The 20,576-nt window shown below is 35.0% G+C and overlaps 4 protein-coding genes across 5 annotated transcripts; 2 read left to right on the top strand and 2 right to left on the bottom strand.

The window, feature by feature from the left end:
* Positions 1-518: 518 nt before the first annotated feature.
* Positions 519-4,185, top strand: LOC116132863 (lipase-like). 2 transcript variants are annotated; one of them, XM_031418541.1, is made up of 11 exons: positions 519-789; positions 877-946; positions 1,477-1,556; positions 2,087-2,152; positions 2,241-2,288; positions 2,403-2,470; positions 2,698-2,770; positions 2,876-3,037; positions 3,224-3,418; positions 3,576-3,664; positions 3,745-4,185. In XM_031418541.1, exons 1-11 carry the CDS (start codon positions 595-597, stop codon positions 3,956-3,958), a joined length of 1,260 nt encoding a protein of 419 aa, XP_031274401.1. In that variant the 5' UTR covers positions 519-594; the 3' UTR covers positions 3,959-4,185. The 2 variants fall into 2 exon arrangements, with proteins under 2 accessions (XP_031274401.1, XP_031274402.1); XM_031418542.1 differs by having other exon boundaries at positions 520-780.
* Positions 4,186-5,725: 1,540 nt separating this feature from the next.
* On the bottom strand, positions 5,726-6,633 carry LOC116132762. The gene is made up of 3 exons (XM_031418427.1): positions 6,053-6,633; positions 5,875-5,963; positions 5,726-5,777 (listed from the first exon to the last, which is right to left on the bottom strand). The coding sequence occupies exons 1-3, from the start codon at positions 6,585-6,587 to the stop codon at positions 5,733-5,735; spliced, it is 669 nt and encodes a 222-aa protein (XP_031274287.1). The 5' UTR covers positions 6,588-6,633; the 3' UTR covers positions 5,726-5,732.
* Positions 6,634-9,164: 2,531 nt separating this feature from the next.
* On the top strand, positions 9,165-10,710 carry LOC116132832 (actin-depolymerizing factor-like). Its single transcript, XM_031418504.1, has 2 exons — positions 9,165-9,305; positions 9,852-10,710. Exons 1-2 carry the CDS (start codon positions 9,291-9,293, stop codon positions 10,158-10,160), a joined length of 324 nt encoding a protein of 107 aa, XP_031274364.1. The 5' UTR covers positions 9,165-9,290; the 3' UTR covers positions 10,161-10,710.
* Positions 10,711-16,774: 6,064 nt separating this feature from the next.
* Positions 16,775-19,794, bottom strand: LOC116132836 (probable inorganic phosphate transporter 1-7). The gene is made up of 2 exons (XM_031418507.1): positions 19,691-19,794; positions 16,775-18,483 (listed from the first exon to the last, which is right to left on the bottom strand). The coding sequence occupies exon 2, from the start codon at positions 18,418-18,420 to the stop codon at positions 16,813-16,815; it is 1,608 nt and encodes a 535-aa protein (XP_031274367.1). The 5' UTR covers positions 18,421-18,483; positions 19,691-19,794; the 3' UTR covers positions 16,775-16,812.
* Positions 19,795-20,576: the final 782 nt, after the last annotated feature.

Below are 20,576 nucleotides of genomic sequence, written 5' to 3'. Positions count from 1 at the left end.
CAACAAACTCAAAACGACCCTTATCAACTGCAATTCAACAGGTACAAACCAGTCATTATAACAAACAGAAGATAAAAAAATTAAAAAATAGGAAGACGGAGAAGTACGTGTTCGTCTATTTTCTTCCTCAAATGNTATTTAAAATAAATAATATGGTTGAAGATTCTCTTAGATCAAAAGCCCAAAATCCGAACATTAGAAGCTTACTGATTTGGGCTCGGTGGGTAGGTTTAGTTAATTTTAGGCAAGAGTCACGTGCACAGCACATGCATGCACAATCAGACAACATCCATAAAGTCAAAATAGAAGTAAAAGAAGAAGAAATAGAAGGGAACACGGATGTACCATAAAAACAGGGCACCTAATCTAATCCTATCCAAATTTACATAAACCACAGCAAGCCGCACGCGCCAGCACACGTGTCCCTTTCAGTATAATTACTTTAATACCCAGCCACACAACCCAACAAACTCAAAACGACCCTTATCAACTGCAATTCAACAGGTACAAACCAGTCATTATAACAAACAGAAGATAAAAAAATTAAAAAATAGGAAGACGGAGAAGTACGTGTTCGTCTATTTTCTTCCTCAAATGATTTATTCTTTCTTCTATTATTTTTTATTCCTCTCATCTTCATTTCATTCCGATTTAATTCCATACCTAACACTTGAGATCACAAAATCAACGGTTGCGACCACTTCGAGCTTCACGGTGACCGGAAACGAACGATCTGATTGGATTCGGAGCTTCCAATTGACGACAAGTGAGGTCAACCAGGTCCGAATTGTCAGTTATTCTGAATATTTGTTCTATTAAAATTTTGATTTATCGTTGTTAATATTTTTTTAATCGATTATCTGTTTGCAATTGCAGAGAATGGGACAGAAGAAATGGTTGATATTGCTGATGTTTTCGTGTCTATGTAGCTTCTCGTGTGGCAGAGGTAATTGTGGACTCATAAATTGAAATAACGCTCTTGTTGTTTAATTTAATTGGTTAGTTCTATGCATCGATATTGCTCTTTAGCTTTAAAGTTTTAGCTTTTTTCAAGTATTATTACATTTTTGTAGCTAAAAGTCAATTAGTAACTATAATTATATGTGTTTGATAGGTCATGAAAATCATGTTGTTCTAAAAGATGATTATTGCGTACTTTTATTTATGAGTAATAGAATTTCTGAACAACATTATAGTCGATATATGCAAGGTTTAAGTAGTGTATACGCAATTAACCGATATTTTATGGCTTTCACATATCTTATCTTCCTTGAATGTATCGACAATTGCAAGGTATTGAGTATCATCTCAAGTGCGTGAGAGAACAAGGGAGGAATTTATTTTTTATGTGATAGGAATATTGTTTTTGTTAAATTTTTTCTATCGTCGGTGGCTTTTTTGGGGGGAGAGGGGAGATGCCGAGGCAGTGTTCTATGTAGTTGAAGAAACTGATTTTATCGGGTGGAATTGTTGCAGAACTTAAGGTTAAGCACAAGGATAATCTACCTATTTACAATCATACTCTGACCACAATTTTAGTGGAGTATGCTTCTGCAGTAAGTTCTCTTTGTCCCTGAAATTCTTTTAGTGGGATTTGTATTTAATGTTTCATATTATAGTGTCTCTTCCTATATTTTTTCATGTGATTCATTATGTTTTGTTTTTCATACTTTCTGCCTGTTTTGTTTGCTTAGTTGAGAAAAAATTACAATCAATGACATGATGACTCAAACAAGAAGTAGCATCTAGAGTTTCATGGAATATCCTGTAGAATTTTAAACGTGACTTAACAAGCCAAGTGATCGTCCTCTTTCTTGCTATTTGACGGCAACAATCAATCTGTTAAACATAATCTCTGCACAATCTGTTGTTACCTAGTTGACATGGGTTCCCATGGAGAGACTTTTCACTTTGTTCCACCCGTGTGTTCTATTTTATTCTTAAGTCAGTATGGTACAAATACACTCCACATTGTTTGCTTGATTCTTGTTATAAATTGTGATGCTAAGATTTTTGGCATCAGACAAAGAGAGTTTTGTTTAGATATTTTATAACTTCGGTGACCAAAATATCATTTGGTTTTCAGGTTTACATGTCAGATTTGACACAACTGTTTACTTGGACGTGCCCAAGATGTGATGGTCTGACCAAGGTACTTGGAATGGTTTGATATTATTTACTTCCATCATTTGGTCTGTACTTGCAATGATTTAACCTAATGCTCTTTTGATTGCAAACAGGGATTTGAAATAATAGAAATAATTGTTGATGTCCAGCACTGCTTGCAGGTGAATTTTTTATGTGTATATAAATTAAATAATAGCATGGACCTCTCAGGGTATTCTTCTCTAAGTTTTTATTTGTAGTTTGTATTCTTGACGTTCATGATCATTGATTTATAGGGTTTTGTTGGGGTGGCAAAGGATCCTGATGCAATTGTCATTGCTTTTAGAGGAACTCAAGAACATAGGTATAGATTTTCTGTTGACTGTTGTTTATCTTGGACATCGTACAAACGATCGATAACACATTAGTTCAGTGAACGAATGCTGGCTGGCTCTGTAATACAACTGCATTGTTCACAATGCTAGAAATATGAATGATTGTACAAGTGAAAGAAAATAGTGTTTGGTAAAATGTCTACTTATAATTCTCAAGTTGTTTCTTGTTTAATGGATTGACTGACTTTATTGGCAGCATACAAAATTGGGTTGAAGACTTATTCTGGAAACAGCTCGATTTGAATTACCCTGGCATGACTGATGCAATGGTGTGTAATCAGGAAAATGTTTTTTTGAATGTCTCTATATTGTTATTCAGGTGTTAAGTAATTGAGGAAAATAGTGTTTGCTGAATGTTTCTTTCATTTTCTCAGGTGCACCATGGATTTTATAGTGCTTACCACAACACAACCATTCGACCTGGGGTTCTAAGTGCTGTTAAAAGAGCAAAGGAGATTTACGGAGAATTTAAAGTCATAGTGACAGGGCATTCAATGGGAGGGGCTATGGCTGCCTTTTGTGGACTTGATCTTGCAGTAATTATTCATAAGCCTATTTTGATACAACTTTCTATGTGTGTGTGAATATAATGAATTTGCTAGGTTTTATTCACGACACTGTTATTGTTGTTATGGAGGACTCATAATTGCTGAATGGGTTTGAATTAAGTGGCATATGTAATTATACTAGGAAGTCTGCCTGTTTAATTTATTTACTTGCAGGTAAATCATGAAGTCCAGGATGTTCAGGTTATGACATTTGGACAGCCTCGTATTGGCAATGCAGCTTTTGCATCTTGCTATAGCAAACTTGTCCCAAATACAATTCGTGTCACAAATGAACATGATATGGTTCCTCATCTGCCTCCATACTATTCTTATTTCCCGCAAAAGACATATCACCATTTCCCTAGAGAGGTAACGATTTAATCATTAAAATATTCTATAGAACTTAAATAAGATGTGTGTTTGTTGGTTGCATTTTTGGGCTTGATTATCATGATGTAGCACATTATTTGTGGCAGAATATGTTTTTATTTATTTTAAGCATCGGAAACATTATTCTTATTTACAGGTATGGCTATATAACATTGGAGTGGGAAGCTTGGTTTATAAAGTTGAGAAGATTTGCGATGGTTCAGGTGAAGACCCATCCTGCAGCAGGTAAATCTTTCTACTGTTTGTCATCTTTGAAATCAATTGGAATTTCATGGTTGGTGACATTTTTTCTTATTCTGATTCAGGTCAGTGACTGGAAATAGCATTTCGGATCATTTGGTTTATTTTGGTGTCGAGTTAGGGTGTGACACATGGAGATCATGCGGAATTGTGATGGATACAAACATAATAGACTACAAGACAACTGATTTCAAAGGAAATTTTATCTTGTCTAGAAATCCTGCCACTCCTACTTTGAAATTGAAAACAGAGTCAGATATTGGGAGCAAAAATATCTAGATTCTTGTTTGCGGTAGTGCATGATTTCACTTGTGTAGTAGCTGAGAAGTCAGCCATGACAGTTCAGTTAAACAAGATTCTGTCTTTCCTTCTTTGAGCCCTTTGAAAAAGTGTAGTTGATTAATCTGTTCCACCGGGCTTGAGTTGGAAAGGAGTCTGTGTATATAGCTATTGAATTGTGTACATTATCATCCCTGTTAATATGATTCACTAGCACGTTCTAGTCATCTCATTCTTCTTACCAGACTTTGTTCTACTTCTACTTTCGCTGTTTTCAGTTGATTTTACGTGAACACTATGAGACTATGCCCTACTTTTGTATGTTGTCTTTGTTCAATTAAATGGAGGAGTTCGATTTTAGTTTTAGGTTTGAATGAAATTCTTGCGTATTCAAGTTTTGTTTTACTTCCAAAACAGTTTGATAAGAAACAGGCACTTCACATTTTTGGTTCTCTGTAACTTGTACATTTTTACTACGTATGCTGAAAATTCAAACCTGGCAACAAGATAGAGGCCGATTAACTACTTGTCACTTGGCTTGTGGTTGGAGGACTAGACTTTAGATTACGCTTACATTTTTGGTTTTCTGTAACTTGTACATTCTTATTACATATGCTAAAACTGGCAACAAGATAGAGATCGATTAATTACTTGTCACTTGGCTTGTGGTTGGACGACAAGACTTTAGATTACGCTTAGGTTTGTAGGATGTTTAATGAACTCTAAAGATTAGTTACAATGTTTTGAGAACCGAATAGGGCCTTGACTCGGTCAAGGTCCCAGTTCACGGTTTGACCAGTCACGGTGGTCCAAAAAATTTGAAATCTTACAAAAACACCTCTGAAAAATATGTTTCAGTTCCTACAGGTTTGAAATATAGCAAATACACCCCTACAATCTGTTTGGGTTTTAACTTTTTCGGCCAAATTATGGCTGATTGCGGTAGCAGAAATTCAATCCGACACCACCACCTGAACCACCATCTTCCACTCTACAAAACACCTCTAACCTTAGAACTTGGTAGCCCTCTGTTCGTCAGCCGTGACTCGTGAACATCGTAGCAATTGGGTTGATATTTTCTGCCAAATTCTGGTGTCCAAAATTCAATCAAACACCACCACCTAAACCACCGGCCTCCACTCTATAAAACCCCTCTAACCCTGGCACTTGGCAGCCCCCGGTTCGTTGGCCATGATTCCCATATTTGGTTGAAGTTTTCGACCAAATTTTGACTTGTTCTGGCATCTAAAATTGATTCCAACATTAACCCTTGAACCACCAGCCTCCACTCTACAAAAGCCCTCTAACCTTGACACTTGGTAACCCCTCGTTCGTTGGTGATCAAATTAAGGATTTGGGTGAAAAGTAAAATTGAAATTTCTGATCGGAAAAGAGGCCGGTCGACAGTTGGACCGATTCGATTAGACAAGTGGAGATCAATTAGATGATGAGAGAGCTTTTCTTTGTTGTTTATTACTCGAGGTACAAAAGGGTGACAGAGCTCTTATAGAAGCAGAAACAAGAATAAGGTTCCTTTTTAGACCGACTGAGAATTTCTCAGATTCTAGATACCACAGATCAAAGAATTCAAGTGGGAACAATCTAAATTTTTTAGATTCCAAAATGTAATCTCAGAAAACAGTAAAAACGACATAATTTATGTATGTGCTTTTTGCAATGGAACAACGGTTTAAGCACCGTTACAACAACATCAATACATTAACCAGAAAAATCGTAAAACTTCACAATCGTCTGCCCAAATTGTTCCTTCAGATTAGACAGTTTTCAAATCCTTGGTTGGTGAAGCAACCGATTGTTCCTGCACACACAAAACCTTCATAAGTTGTCTAAGAACTAATGAACTATTATATAAAAGGTGCATTTTTAACTAGCTAAGCTAGAAAACTCCAAAACACCTTTTCAGCATTCTGATTCTTCTCTACACTATCAGTAGTAGGAGTTGAAACTTCTGCTTCCTTGGCTGAGTTTTCTTCCTTCACAACTGCTGCACGGTTAAAAACCACTTATAAATTTAACAAGTTTCCTGAAAGACACAAATGAGTACAAAGAATCAATTTTATGTGGGAAACAAACCAGTTTTGGTTTCTCCTTGTTTTTGTTCATCCAAACTTGTGGCTTCGACTGCATTGTCAACTCTCTCATTGTCATTGAACAATCTCTCCTTGACGGCTTCAAGGCGCGGAGAGTCATAATCAGACTTTTGCTCAGAAACAATTCCATCAACAGCTTCCTCTTCTTTTCTTGAAGAAAAATAATGGTTTGGTGATTCTTCAGATATCAATCTTTCGTCAGGTTCATGCTTTTCTTGGTCAACAACACCACCCTGTTTCTCCTTATGATCTCCTTCGTTTAATGCCTTGTTTTCGGCTATATCCCTTACCTCTGCCACAGGATTGTCTCCACCAACATTATGACTATTGACATTTTGATTATTATCCCCTTCTTGTTGTTGCACCAATGACGACTTTGTAATTTCGTTATTTTTGGTTCCATTTTCCAGGACGGTTTCAATGTCCTTGGTCTTCTTCGATTGATCACCAACATTTGATTTCTTCCTGGCGATTGTGTTCCCAGTTGCTACATCATGTTTTGATTTTCCACATCCCATTTTCTGTAAATATTTTTGAAGAGTGAATGTGAATTCTGGCTAGTTTGTGTTTGTCTTTTTAGTACTTGTGTGTTAAGAGACATGGTTTATATGTGTGGTTTTGTTGAGAAAGAACAGTTTTTTCTGTTGTGTTTTGAAGGCTGGGAAGGGTCAAATTGACAGCTCAATATATAAATGTAACAACAGAATGAAACTTTAGGCCATGAAAAAATAAAACAGATTAACAAGGGCCTTGTGCTGGCAATTTGATTGCATCAGTTATATTATTCTAATATCATAACCCAAATCTTATCATATAATGTTATGCCTGTAAAAGTAGGGCTGACGCAAAAGCTTTGTCAGCATAGGTGGTCAGAGCTTAAGAAGGTTCTACAACCGCTCAGATGTGGCCACGTCGCATGATGACATGAGTGACATGCTCATGCCAATGTAGCAGGTGTACGCTAGGTTGGCGAATGGTTGGAAACGATCCACGTGTCTAATCCTTGTACGAGTCGAGGAAATCGCTTGGGCAGGTGAGCAATGAGATGCAGAGATGGATTTGCACACGCAGAGATGGATTTGCACAGCATCTACCGCGCTCGCAGATTTAATAATCATTACCGTGGGTCATCCCACTATAAATAGAGAACCTCTCTCCCATTTGTGGGATGGGTTAATTTTCTCTCTAGAAAATATTACTCTCTCTCTCTCTTGTATTCTCCAAACTGTAACTCAGCTCGCTTAACGCGACTTGACTTCACTCATTAATACAATATCAGTAGACGTAGGATTCACCTTATGAGCATCCGAACTACTTTAAACATTGTTCTCCTCCCTTTATCCAACTAAATACTTCCATAATCACTTGTGATTTCTGAGCCTACTAAGCATTTCTGACGTGTGAATAGTTTGTATCAAAATCAAACATCATCATATAATTTCATATTTTTAAGCCTATAATCTTACAAAATGCATATTTCTAGAAAGATAAGATCCAAATGAAAAAAGATAACTGGTGGTGGTTGAGTCATTTGACAAACCTTGTATCAATCAAATATTAGGTAAGACTTAATTTGGCAAAAGTATTAAAATTTTGTTTGTCAAAATTATCATTTATGGTTTGCTTGACAAGGTTAAGTTAAATATCCCTACAAATTCGATATGATTTTAGTCAACAATGGAATTGAATTTGACAAATTCAGTATGATATTTATTTTGATAACCGAAGTGTCTAATTTGACAAATGGGTTAGGTAAGTAAAAAATGTGGTAGGTAATCATTTTTTATGACTCAAACATAAGACCTTTAAGTAATTCACACCCAAACGAACAAAATTTTTATCATTAAACCACAGGACTAGTGGTTAAGTATGGTTTTAATAAATGGTATATTTGTAATTTGTATTTCATATATTATATCTTATTGAGTAAATGATATTAACAATGAATAATTCTCGCATAATAACAATATAATTTTAGTAAATGTTAAGGTTGTAACTAATTTGATGATGCTATTATGCCAATATTGTAATGTTAGAGTTTATAATATCTTCAAATATATAATTACATTGATTCAATAAATATAACGATCATACCTCCCCTTTTCCGGTGACCTTCCACCTTCCCTTGCTGTCGGAAACCACCTTTTGACTTTCTCTAGGGCCGTGATGCACCATCTCCCGCCACCGCGCTATGTTTCATCATCCAACAATTTTTCTTCCATTTCCCGACGTCGATTGCGCCTTCTCCGACACCGATAAGCCTCCTCAGCCATCGATCTACCTTCTCCCAAGCTCCCTTGCCATCGTTCACGAAGATTCACAATCATCTCGCCAAAAAAAGCCATTGCGACTGTTTGACTTCCACCATTGATCTGCCACTTTTCGACGATGCCTCAACTTGCTAGCTGTTGATTCGTCCTCCCTATCACTCGATCTACCCGCCTTGGTGTGTCGCTGCCACTCTCCTAGTCAATCGTTGATTTGATTTGGCTAGGGGTTTATTTGATAGATTTCAAACTTATAAGGTCTGTTGGTATTTACCAGGGATATGTTTGCTAGATTTTAAATTTGTCAAACCATTGGTTAAGCCGGTTAACCCGTGACCCGGTATCCTGAACGGGTCACCCGGATCGGTTTTAAAACCTTGCAGTTAATAGAACCAAATATAATCGGGACAAACCGACTTTAAACATCTCCATTAATTCAAATTCGTCATGATTTGAGTTTATTAATATTTATAATTCGAGTTAGAGCCATTGGTAACAGCCAAGTACAGATACGGCCATGTAACAGCTAGGGCCAATAGTTACACGTGGAAGGCAGATAACGGATCTTACCATGATCCATTAAAATCAACGGTCACGAATTCTAACAATACCATAAAATTGCAAAACTCAGTTGTGAGATTAGCATCCCTTTCACCCACCAGATAAAATGACGGTCTGTGTCAATCAAAGAACAGACAAAGCACGTCACGTCACCGTAGGACACGCCTCTTTAACTTTCCCCTCAAAATACGAATCTTTTCTTTTACTTTTCTTTTCTCCCAAACTAGAGACTTAGAGAGAGAATATTTATTTATTTTAAACAATTTTTAAATTAATTTTTTTTCCCTCATTTTCGCTCTATAAGTCTACTCTGTCTTCCTATTTTCTCTTCTATTTCTCTCTCTCAAAGCTTAGTTTCCCTCTCTATCGTTTGTTTGTTTGTTCACAGGGGCCATGTCTTCCAGAGGAGTAAGATTTCTCTTTCTCCACCACTCTATAATTTAGTGCTTAATAGACCAATTTTCTTGTAGTGTGGATTTTGCTTTGTTAGTTTTTACTTTGGGCTATTTTGTCTGATGTGTGGTGAACTATATTTGTGGTTGATCGGTTGAGTTTTGGTTTGTTTACTATTATATTTTGCAGTGTATTCGTTTGTAGGTAGTTGTTAAGTTTCAATCTTTGGTGAGGTCTTAGTGTTTATTAGCCTATGAAGCGTGTTCTTAGTAGTATAAGGCTTGAAGATGGGCTTGCATGATAGATTTTATGACTTTTTTTTCCTAAAATAGATGAATTTCTGTTTTTTGGGCAAGAAATAAGTTTCTGATTGGGTCTTTTTTAGACAAATGTAAGGATTTATTAATCGAGAAGATATTGTTGGAATACATTTTGCTGTTAATATTAGTTGCTTTTGTTTTAGAGCAATACGTGTTGATGCTAATTGTTTTTGCTTGTACATATTTGTTGATCCTGATGTGAGTAAGTAGCAATCATTTAATGTTTGGGCGTTGTTTGTAGACAAATGCTTCTTCCGGCATGGGGGTTGCTGAGCATAGCAAGACCACATACATGGAGCTGCAGAGGAAGAAGGTATACCGCTATCTGATCTTTAAGATAGATGAGAAGAAAAATGAGGTTGTGGTTGAGAAGACTGGAGGCCCAGCAGAGAGCTATGAAGATTTTACTGCTTCGTTGCCTGAGAATGATTGTAGATACGCAGTTTATGACTTTGATTTCGTAACCTCAGAGAACTGCCAAAAGAGCAAGATCTTTTTCATTGCCTGGTGTGTTCACTTTTCTGTAGGCCTGATCTTATACTTGCAGTAGCTGTAGTCACCTCCTTGTTTGCGTGGTTAGTGTTGCCCTTATATGGTGTCTTAAACTAGGTGATTTTTTTTTTCCTCTTTTAAAACAAACATTTTTTTACTCACTACAGACCTAACCCCACCCTTTCACACACACAAACGCAAGGCTAGTATGAGGGGGATTTGACCCCGAGACATCAAGGTACAACCAATTTCAGTTTGCTTTTTCTTTTGGCTATCCGGTCATGGTTCTTGGTCCCTGGAGTTAGATTATTTTCACTAAACAAATGGATTATAAGGAAGCTGATTGATAGAGATTAGAGGGAAGAGAAAGGGGGAGAAATTATAGCAGAATTTAGAGGAAATGTTAGAGAGAATTAGAGCGAGAGAGTATTCAATTTATTTCGTAATCAACTATGTTTTTCAACAATGAATTAGACCTCTATTTATAGGGCCAACTCTAGACTATAAATGGTATTTTCTAGGACATTAATTCAAAGATAAAGACAATCAAACCAAATATCTCCATCTAAAAGAAAGAAGATCATCTAGGTAAGGAAATCTTTTCTCTTCACCACCCCAAAAGCAAATTGCNGAAGGTTTTTGGGTTTATTTGCAACAATTTCGGATTTGTGGAAATATAGATATTTTTGAAAAGATTACATTAATCGTAATTAAGCACTAATTACCCTTAATCAATAATATGGCTATTTAGTTAACATTTCAAAACTTGATAGCCTTTTAATTAAATGTAAACTTCAAATGTCTTTTTAATAACTTCCCCCTAATTAAGGCATTTACGATCCTGTTGTGGTAAAAGAATATAGTCGAATCAAAATTCGTTTAACAGGGAAAATTAATTAAGGATTGTGTCAGTCATTTATGATTTTGTTTACCTAATAGTTAAAGAGAATGAGTGATGATCAACTTTTTTTTTTTTATTTGATATTTAGAGTCGTCTAGATTAGTTTACATGTATTTCAGTTAGTCTTTTAGACCCTAAAGTTAATGGCTAAATAAGATTTTAGTGACTATTCTTTATTAGTAATCGTAAGAATTCAAACTCAAAACCTCTTGAGTAATATACCCAAGAGACCTAAACAAATTGTCAAACAACCTAGACAAGCATGTAGCCAGACTTTTGGGTACTTTTGGGTTCAATTGAGCTCACTTAACTTTTAAAAAGTTTCAAAAAAGTATTAATGTTTTATAAATTTTATAATTTTAACCCCACTTAATTTTATGTTGACCCACAACATGAATTATTAATTAACATTTTTTTTAACTTTTCTCATTTCTTCATTTCCTCTCATTTTCTATCAAATTATATATTTTCTTTGGTTGGATAATCAAGAAAGGCTACTATTTTGGATTATAAGGTAAAGTGATGCTCATTTTATTTTTTATTTTCATTTAAAATTATTCTCTTTTAACTTTCTTAACTGATGAAAGATTATGAGTTCTGAGTTTTTGTTGAGTTTAATAAATGAGTTTAAAATTATAAGATTAAATTACTATATTTTGACGTGAATTGTGATTTAATTTTGTTTATAATGAGGTATGAGTTAATTAGTTGTTTTAAATTGAGTTTGATAAATTTTGATTAGTTATTGAGATAATTTTGAATGGTTTAAAAAATTGATGAAATCCTAAGTTGTAGAGATTTGGGGATTATATAACGTTTTCAGAATATGAAAAATTATCGACGACAATTGTAGAATTGATAATTTGATATATATAACTTTTAAAAGTAAATTTTTTATGCTTATTATTTCATTATATATTTTATTATAAATTTATCAACTTTGATGTTTTGAATCCACTAATTTAGAATCTTGACTATGTCCCTATACCCAGTGGTAGTCAATGGTGATCAACTTCAACTTCAGATGCACAAAAAGGCTGATGCTTCCTATCGGAGTAGCACCACCAATCAATCCATTTACATTCATTGTTCTGAACTCGATCTCATCAAGTTAGGCCAAGTTCCAATACAATTTTCTTCTGGGATAGGACCAAAGCAAAGCTTACCTCAACCATAAATAGTCGTTCAGAATTTGTACTTTAACGATCGTTTTTCTTAATGGTTATGAATTAATCAATTTGTTGATGTTCTGTATTCAAACTACATTTAAAAATTACATATAGTAATACAATAAAAAAACAAGTGAGCAAATCTACCTTTCCTGACTAGGAAACAGAATCAGCAGAAAATATATATAGAAAAAAAAAGAGTATAAATTAATGGGAGTCGGCTAACAACTTCTAGAGGCTAAGGTGAGTTTATTTTAGATTGGATTTGGATCCATATGTCTCCTTCCCCCACCACTATCAAATCACCTTTGCCCAAGAGATCAACTCACCACACCACTCTTCATTAAAACACAATCCCACTTCAATTATTTCTAATGATTTTCACTATATATACACTACTTTTACTGTAGATCATAATCTTGAGTTTTTGTTGAGTTTAATAAATGAGTTTAAAATTATAAGATTAAATTACTATATTTTAACATGAATTTTGATTTAATCTTGTTTATGTTGAGGTATGAGTTAATTAGTTGTTGTTTTAAATTGGGTTTGATAAATTTTGGTTAGTTATTGAGTTAATTTTGAATGGTTAAAAAAAATTAATGAAATTCGAAGTTATAGAGATTTGAGGATTATATAAAGTTTTCAAATATAAAAAATCGTCGAGGATAATTGTAGAATTGATAATTTGGTATATATAACTTTTAAAAGTATATTTTTTATGTTTATTATTTTAATATATATTTTATTAATAAATTTATCAATTTTGATGTTTTGAACCTACTAAGTTAGAATCCTAACTACGTCCATGTACCCAGAGGTTGTCAATGGTGATCAACTTCAACTTCAGGGAATTAATGCATGTTGTGAAAATACACAAAAAGGCTGATGCTTCCTATCGGAGTAGCACCACTAATAAATCCATTTACATTCATTGTTCTGAACTCGATCTCATCAAGTTAGGCCAAGTTCCAATACAAATTTCTTCTGGGATAGGACCAAAGCAAAGCTTACCTCAATATCGACACATGTAGATTCACCTATTAATCAAGTTTCAAATGATAATTACTTCCACCATTTTGATTATATCTGGACGAGATTCTATCCAGCTAATAAATATTTCGAGGTGTTCTAAAAGGTCAGAATCCTGCTAAAAGTAAGAATATTTTTCTTTTGAGCTTTAAAAACAGAAACTTATGTCAGGTATTAGTAGCATGCCCTCATCGTGTTTCAAATTCAATGGTCCGTTTTACATGATATATAAATATTTTCAAAAATTCATCATTTGAACCATGCCATCCCTCTCGTTATTATTCCTCACTTGAATCTATTACTCTTTCCACAGTGGTGGGCTGAGAATTTCACAAATGTAAGTCACAGATATTGCTGCCGCAATTACTTAATAATATATATGGTCTTCTTCGATCTCCACTGAATCCAAAGTATACAAGTGGTGGAAGGTATATGTCTCAAGCTTGATCAATTGTAAATTACCATTTCACAGTCGAGAACTTTCTCTTACTTTCTTTATAAGGGATGTTTAATTATTACTACAACACTTTTAACCTAGAAATATTAGGAGGCGCCATCATAAAAGTCTAATACCCCCCTTTTTTTTTTGTGACACTTTGAGAGGTAAAAATAACAAGTTAAAGCAAAGTTTCTTATTAATGATCATGTTAATGCTACTGTGATATCCGATTGAGTTAGATTCAATGCACATAAATTTGATGAGAATTTGTTTAAATAGATATTAAGAAATGGAAGTGGCAACTACTTAGTTAAGTCAAACTGCAGAAGAGAAAAATCGACAAATAATATGCTGTATATAGAAATGAAGAAGTTTGATTTTTAGGGTATTATCTAAAAGACAGAACACGTATGGAGTTTCCAAGTTTGATGTTAACGTTTACAATTGGAATTTTAACTAAAACAAATTCCAAAAGTGTTAGCTGTAGCTTTCGCAAAGCACTGTTGAAAGAAGCACATATGTCTGACTTTAGTTTTGGGAAATATTGTCAAAGAATGCGAGCTTTTAAACTAACTTCATGGTGATGGAGCATACAAAGTTGACCCGACTTCATGTATTATATCATCTCATTAACCGAATGATAAAAAGCAAAGATTCTTCAAAAGGTTTCGTAGAAGCTAGGGCAGTTCCATAAGCCACAAATAAACTTCCTGTATGTCCATTATATCATTATCGAAGGTTTTTACTGATTTTTTAACTAAGTTTTGGGAAATCCAACGGACTCGCTTGTGTATTAAGCAACTACAGTAGTAACTTATACACAAGGGAAACTTAAGAATATATATAATTAATTTCTTTTAGTAATTGCAACCAAATTCATTCCGGAAAACAGAAGGCAGTGAACTACTCTCTCAAGTCTGAACTGAAAGTAGTAACCGACTGCTTAAAGTCTAATATCTCAATCTGCTTACATCTTCTTTATCTCAAACAAGAATCTTTACTGCTGACTGTTGACTTAAAAAATTAGCCATTCATTTGGCTGCTCTTGTAATTTGAGTCAGTCAACTATGGGTGAGGTCCAGAGGCTAGCTAGTTATATACTGCCTGCCATTGTTATAGAGTTTTATTTATTGCAAAAAATTTTACAAAGACCTCCCCTAAGGTTTCAATATTTCACGGTCGTATAGAAGAAAAGATCAAAAGGTTAATTCAAGTATTTAACTGTCCAAGCCTAAGGTAATTTGAGAATATTTCCCAAGTTATCAGTCAATGGGAGGCAAGAAAAGACTTGCATGACACATACCCACTTACAGATATGTAATCATTATCTTGAATTTCTCTCCTATAAATAGAGGACCCTCCTTCTCATTTTCGAGATTCTAATCTTAAAATCTCGTTGTGTTTGTAATCTTTATCTTTGGAGCAAAAACAACTTATGAAAAATAGACTGACTTGATATTCTCTCTAAACATTAAGTTATTGAACCTTTAATTACTCTCTGTTTACTATACGCGACCTCTTATAATCTCTCATAAATAAAAGAAACAATGAACGTAGGATTCGTTTTAAGCATCCGAACTACTTTAAAAACCATCTCTCATTTATTATTTAGTCTTTGCATTCGATTATCCCAATCATTCATGTATAATTTCTAAAAACAACTTATTACTTTATACGTACAAGTCATTGATGTCAAAATCAAGCATCATCAATATTCATTCTAGAAAACAAAAGGCATGCAGTGAACTACTCTCAAGTCTGAACTGAAATTAGTAACCAAGTGCTTAAAGTTATTATCTCACTCTGCTTACATCTTCTTTATCTCAAACAAGAATCTTTATTGTTGACTGTTAACTTAAAAATTAGCCATTCATTTGGCTGCTCTTGTAATTTGAGTCAGTCAACTATGGGTGAGGTCCAGAGGCCGGCTAGTTATATACTGCCTACCATCGTTATAGAGTTTGATTTATTGCAGAATTAATTACATGGACCTCCCCTAAGGTTTCAATATTTCACGGTCGTACAGAAAAGATCAATAGGTTAATACAAACACCGTATTCTTTTAACTTCTGTTAGGACTCTTTTAGAGTTATTTTCATTTACATCCCTTAAACATAAAACATTGACAGTTGCCCCCTATAATTAGCCACTTACACCCCATCTCTTATAGTCGAAACCACCATTTTCAGATTGTCTGAACCATGACCTCTTTTTTTTTAAAAAAAAAAAATTGACAATAAAGAGTGCAAATGACTAATTCAAACTTGTCAGTTTTGTATTTTGGAGGGAAATAACCCTAATAGAGCTAAGGAAGTTAAAAGGAGTGAAGTATTTGTGTTAACCTAATTTGTTAAAATCTTTGGGAGGTCTTTACTGAGCAAGCGCGCTCAAATTTTTTTTTTTTTTTTTTAGTGATCAGGGGTGTCCTTTTCTGGTGATCAGGGGTGTCCAACTTGCGTGTACCTCAACTAATCTTCTGGAACTTTAAAGTTGATAATCAAGTAAATTCGCTCAGTGGCCACCCCTATTAGCAACTCAGATGGATTAAACTCAGAACTTTTTGAATAATATACCCAAAAGTTATAATTGACCGCTAGACCACCCAGTAGTGGTTAGACTCAACTTTATTGCTTAGCCAGCCTGTTCTGCGTCGTATTGGAAATTATTGAATAAGGAATTTTTTTTTTTTAAAGAAAAAGAAAAAGAAAAAGAAAATGGTTATCATATAATGAAAGAAAGTCGTATTTGGGCTTATACGCGTGGAGTCCCCACTTAATTCTAACGGCCCCAAAGACGTTTGATGAAAATTGGATGTTTGTTTGATGTCAACTATAGAAGGCCACAAAGAATTTGTCCTCAGTATCCTCCTTTATCAGGATATTACACGTTGCACTTCGATAAATTCGAGCCACACATAAATGATATAATCTTAAAGAAAATACAATTATTTTTCATCACAATAAAAGCGTAATTGTGAATCACAAAGAAAATGGTTAAATCAAAACAAATTCAATACACAGCGTGTAGTTGCACTTGGACCAACAAGCAAACATTCGAGAGCAATTATTATAATTAAATAAATTATTGTGTTTAATTTCATAGACGTAACAGGAAACCAAAATGAACTACCATTGAATTTTCACAGAGTTTGATATATTAATAAAAATCATTACACAGGAGCAGTCCTAGTAGAAGCAACTGCCTGGTCAGTCTCCTCCTCATTTTCACCACTCAATTCCTCAAGTGATTTTCCCTTTGCCTCTGGGACGCATAGAGTGCATATCATTCCAACAAAGTTAATAACACCGAGCATTATCAGTGAATTCTTGATACCAATACCAGGTGGGTAACCGGCCTCTGTCTTGGTTTTGTCAGTGCTTTGGGCGGCGTATAGGAAACCAAATGCGCCCACAATTGCACCTGCTTTACCAGCCGCTGCTGATATTCCATGACAAGTTGACCTTAGCCTTGCCGGGAAGATCTCTGCTGGCACCACAAATGTCGTGGCATTTGGTCCAAAATTTGCAAAGAAAAATGTTAGTGAGTATATAACGACAAAACCAATTCTGTGAGCCTTCTGGATCCAGTGATCATAAGGTATAGCGAGTGCAAACATGAACACTGTCATGAAGAAGAAACCCATCATTTGGATTGCAAACCTTCCAATATAATCAATTAGAAACACTGTGCACCAATACCCTGGAACTGTACTCCATAGGGCTATAAGTGTTTGTGCCTTTGCAATCTTGAAAACCTCGTCAATAGCATTCATTGTTTGTGCTGGAGGAAGCCATCCAATTGCACTGAAAATATCTTTTTGGAAAAGATTATTACTGTAGAATGCAATATCTAACAAGAACCAAGTGGAACAGGTTCCAAACAAGTGAAGTCCGTGACGTTTCAAGAATTCCCTTGAAAACAATCCAAAGGAATTGGATTGATTTTCTATGGTCATTTTTGCTACCTTTTCCTCCTCTACTTCAAGTTCTACATGCAAGACCTTCGACATGTCAGCAGCAGCTTGTTTTGCGTTTTTGGCAACAAGAGCTGTGTAACGAGCAGTTTCCGGCATCTTCATACGCCAATAATATGTAAGAGTAGCAGGAACGGCACCAACCATCAACACAATACGCCAAACATAGTCAGCTTGAGGCACGGTGGAGCCTATGGGATCAACTGAGTATGGAGGAGCATTGAATGAATGATTAAATGCAGTTGATACAATTAGAGCTACAAACCCACCAGCCAAAATACCAAAACCTTGCATGGCAAAAACCGCAGCAATAAATGCTCCGCGGGTCTTTTTGTTAGCATATTCAGACATAATAGTGGCTGAAAGTGGGTAGTCACCACCAACACCAAAACCAAGCCAAAACCTGAAGAAGCAAAGGGTTGTCATGACACCGTTTGGACTTTTTCCGAAGGAAAGTCCAGAGGCGATGGCGCTAACAACCATGAGAATAAGAGTTATACCATAAACCCTTTTTCGACCTAGTTTGTCTCCAAGCCAACCAAAGAAGAGCTGACCAGCTAAAGTGCCACATAGAGCCACCCCATTAACGGCAGCTGAAACCCTTGGAGGCAATGTTCCTGGATTTGGAGCGCCATCAACGTGGTAGTAAATGCGACCCAACAACTTGGTGACCAAGGAGATGCAAAAGAGATCGTATGCATCTGTGAAGAATCCCATTCCAGCAATAACAATGGCAGTAAAATGGTACCATTGGGTCTTCGCCACATCAAGTGCATTAAGCACAATCAATTGTTCTCTAGCCATGGCTAGATGATAAAACTTATGGGTATTAGTCTTCCTCAGGCAAGACTTTGGAAATTAAGTTTCCTGCATATATACATACAAGAGCAACAATATGATTTAATTAAATTCATGTTATTATTCGAGTCTTAATATTACCTCATATTAGCATAGAATCAGAATTTCGTAAATGAATTTACTGCAGCTTGAGTTTTGAAAAATCTTTTTGGCCTCAATTATTGTGAAGCAAAATGATCACGATGGAGTTAGATTTTTGCAAAGCATGATGCCCATTAAAAAACAAAACAAGTTGACACGGTCTCCTACTCTTTCCCATGTGATCTAAATTTCCATCTTGAATTACTGAGATAATATTCACGATTTCTACATAGAAAAATGATGATGACATAAAAATTTACATGCATGTGTACTTTTCATAGGGCTTAAATACATCGTTATTATCCGGCACAGCGACAGAAAGCTGGATATCTATTACCCAGTTCTTATTTGACTATAGAATTATTATTCCTCACAACAAATTATTCTTATATATTATACTTATAAAATAATAATAGGTGGACTAATTAGTTGCTTTGACAAAATATCAGTTATTGCAGAGGATTATCATGAGAGAGCTAGCTAGCTTGGCCAGCTTAATTTATTGCAGTTAAAAGGAGAAGGAAAACAAATATACGCATGTATAAAAAAGGATACTCATATGTGGTGGCGACAAGAGGATAAAAACAAGACTTAAATTAATTCATAAAAGCATGATAGATAATTCTTCAATGTACGCATACGTAATTCCATTAATAAATTTAATAACTAACTCCTCAAGAAGACCAACCCAATCACTTCTGTTAGTGTAACGAGATAGAAAAGATAAAAGAGGAAAGCCTGATATTAAGGATTCTATGCAGTGTCTATGGATGAAAAAACAAAAACTGAGATCTCTGAATAAAAGAAAGTTGTGCAATGACTATGAACTTGTATCTAAATGGCAGATTATACTACCAATTGAAGAGAGTTCTTCGCATCCACTTCTGGAGTTAAAAAGGAGGAAAAAAAGAAGAAGAAGAAGAAGAAGAATAGTTTTTGTGCTTTTTAACTTCCAACTGATGAAGAGAGTGCCCCACCAATAACAATCAATAGACAAAGGACTTTGAGTATCAAAAAGTGCTAAAAAAAATCTAAAAAAGCAGTTCCCAAAAGCAAGGAATTTCTCTTGGTTCACAAAAAGTAGTCTAAAACAAAGTTTGTGTGCGTGTGTGAGATGACAGAGGGAGAAGCTAACCTGCTTTTTGAACATGCAATTGCAGTGAAGGAAGAGAAGAGAAAGCTGGAGATTTGTGGTTGTGTTTGCCGGCTTTTTAAGTGAGTAAGTGCTTACCAAAGCCCAGAATCGAATCCGGCATCTAATAGCATATCCCGTATTTAATTATTCTTTTATCTACGTCAACGCTTTCACAGCTTGCCAGCTTCCTTCTATATTAATTTCAACTCTTTCACATTGTTAATTAATTGTTGCTTCATTTGCTAAGTTATTTCCTCATTATTATACTACAGGTTTCCTACAGTAAAATATGGATAATCCATCATATGCAAGTTCACCAACTCAAACGTTGTGTGTTTATACCCTCACAATCCAACAAACACAAAAACCAAAAATAATGGCAATTATATATAAAAATTTAAGTTGGGGAAAACATAATTTTTTTTTTCCAATTAAAATGGGATAAGTGTAGATCATATGTACTAAAGTATAAATGGACATAAACATTTTGCTGATCAAATGACATATTCTGCATTTTAATAACTCTCCGTAAATATTCACTATTAGTAAAATAAAAGTGATGTTGTCATCTATCAACTTTTGGGATGTGGATTAGTTGAAGTCTACTCCTTTCTTCTTAATTACCGCGGACTGACGAAGAGACCAGTTTAACCACTTTTTGGCTCAATTTCGATCGGGTGTGGTAATGTGTCTTGCAGTATATATGAGCACTTTTTGAGGTTCTCTACTTGTTTAAGTTATGGAGCCGGCCAGATAGCTAGCCCTGGCGAGAGAGACAGATTTAATTGATATCTGTTTTTAATCTTTCACTATTTGACTTGCTTTTCTCATTTCCAGGTTCTGCAAGTTAAAATGATGGTTAATAATAATATATATGTCAGGATCA

Source organism: Pistacia vera, unplaced genomic scaffold (assembly GCF_008641045.1).
Source record: "Pistacia vera cultivar Batoury unplaced genomic scaffold, PisVer_v2 Contig260, whole genome shotgun sequence".
Taxonomy (NCBI): Eukaryota; Viridiplantae; Streptophyta; class Magnoliopsida; order Sapindales; family Anacardiaceae; genus Pistacia; species Pistacia vera.
This window is presented reverse-complemented; position numbering and strand designations above follow the sequence as displayed.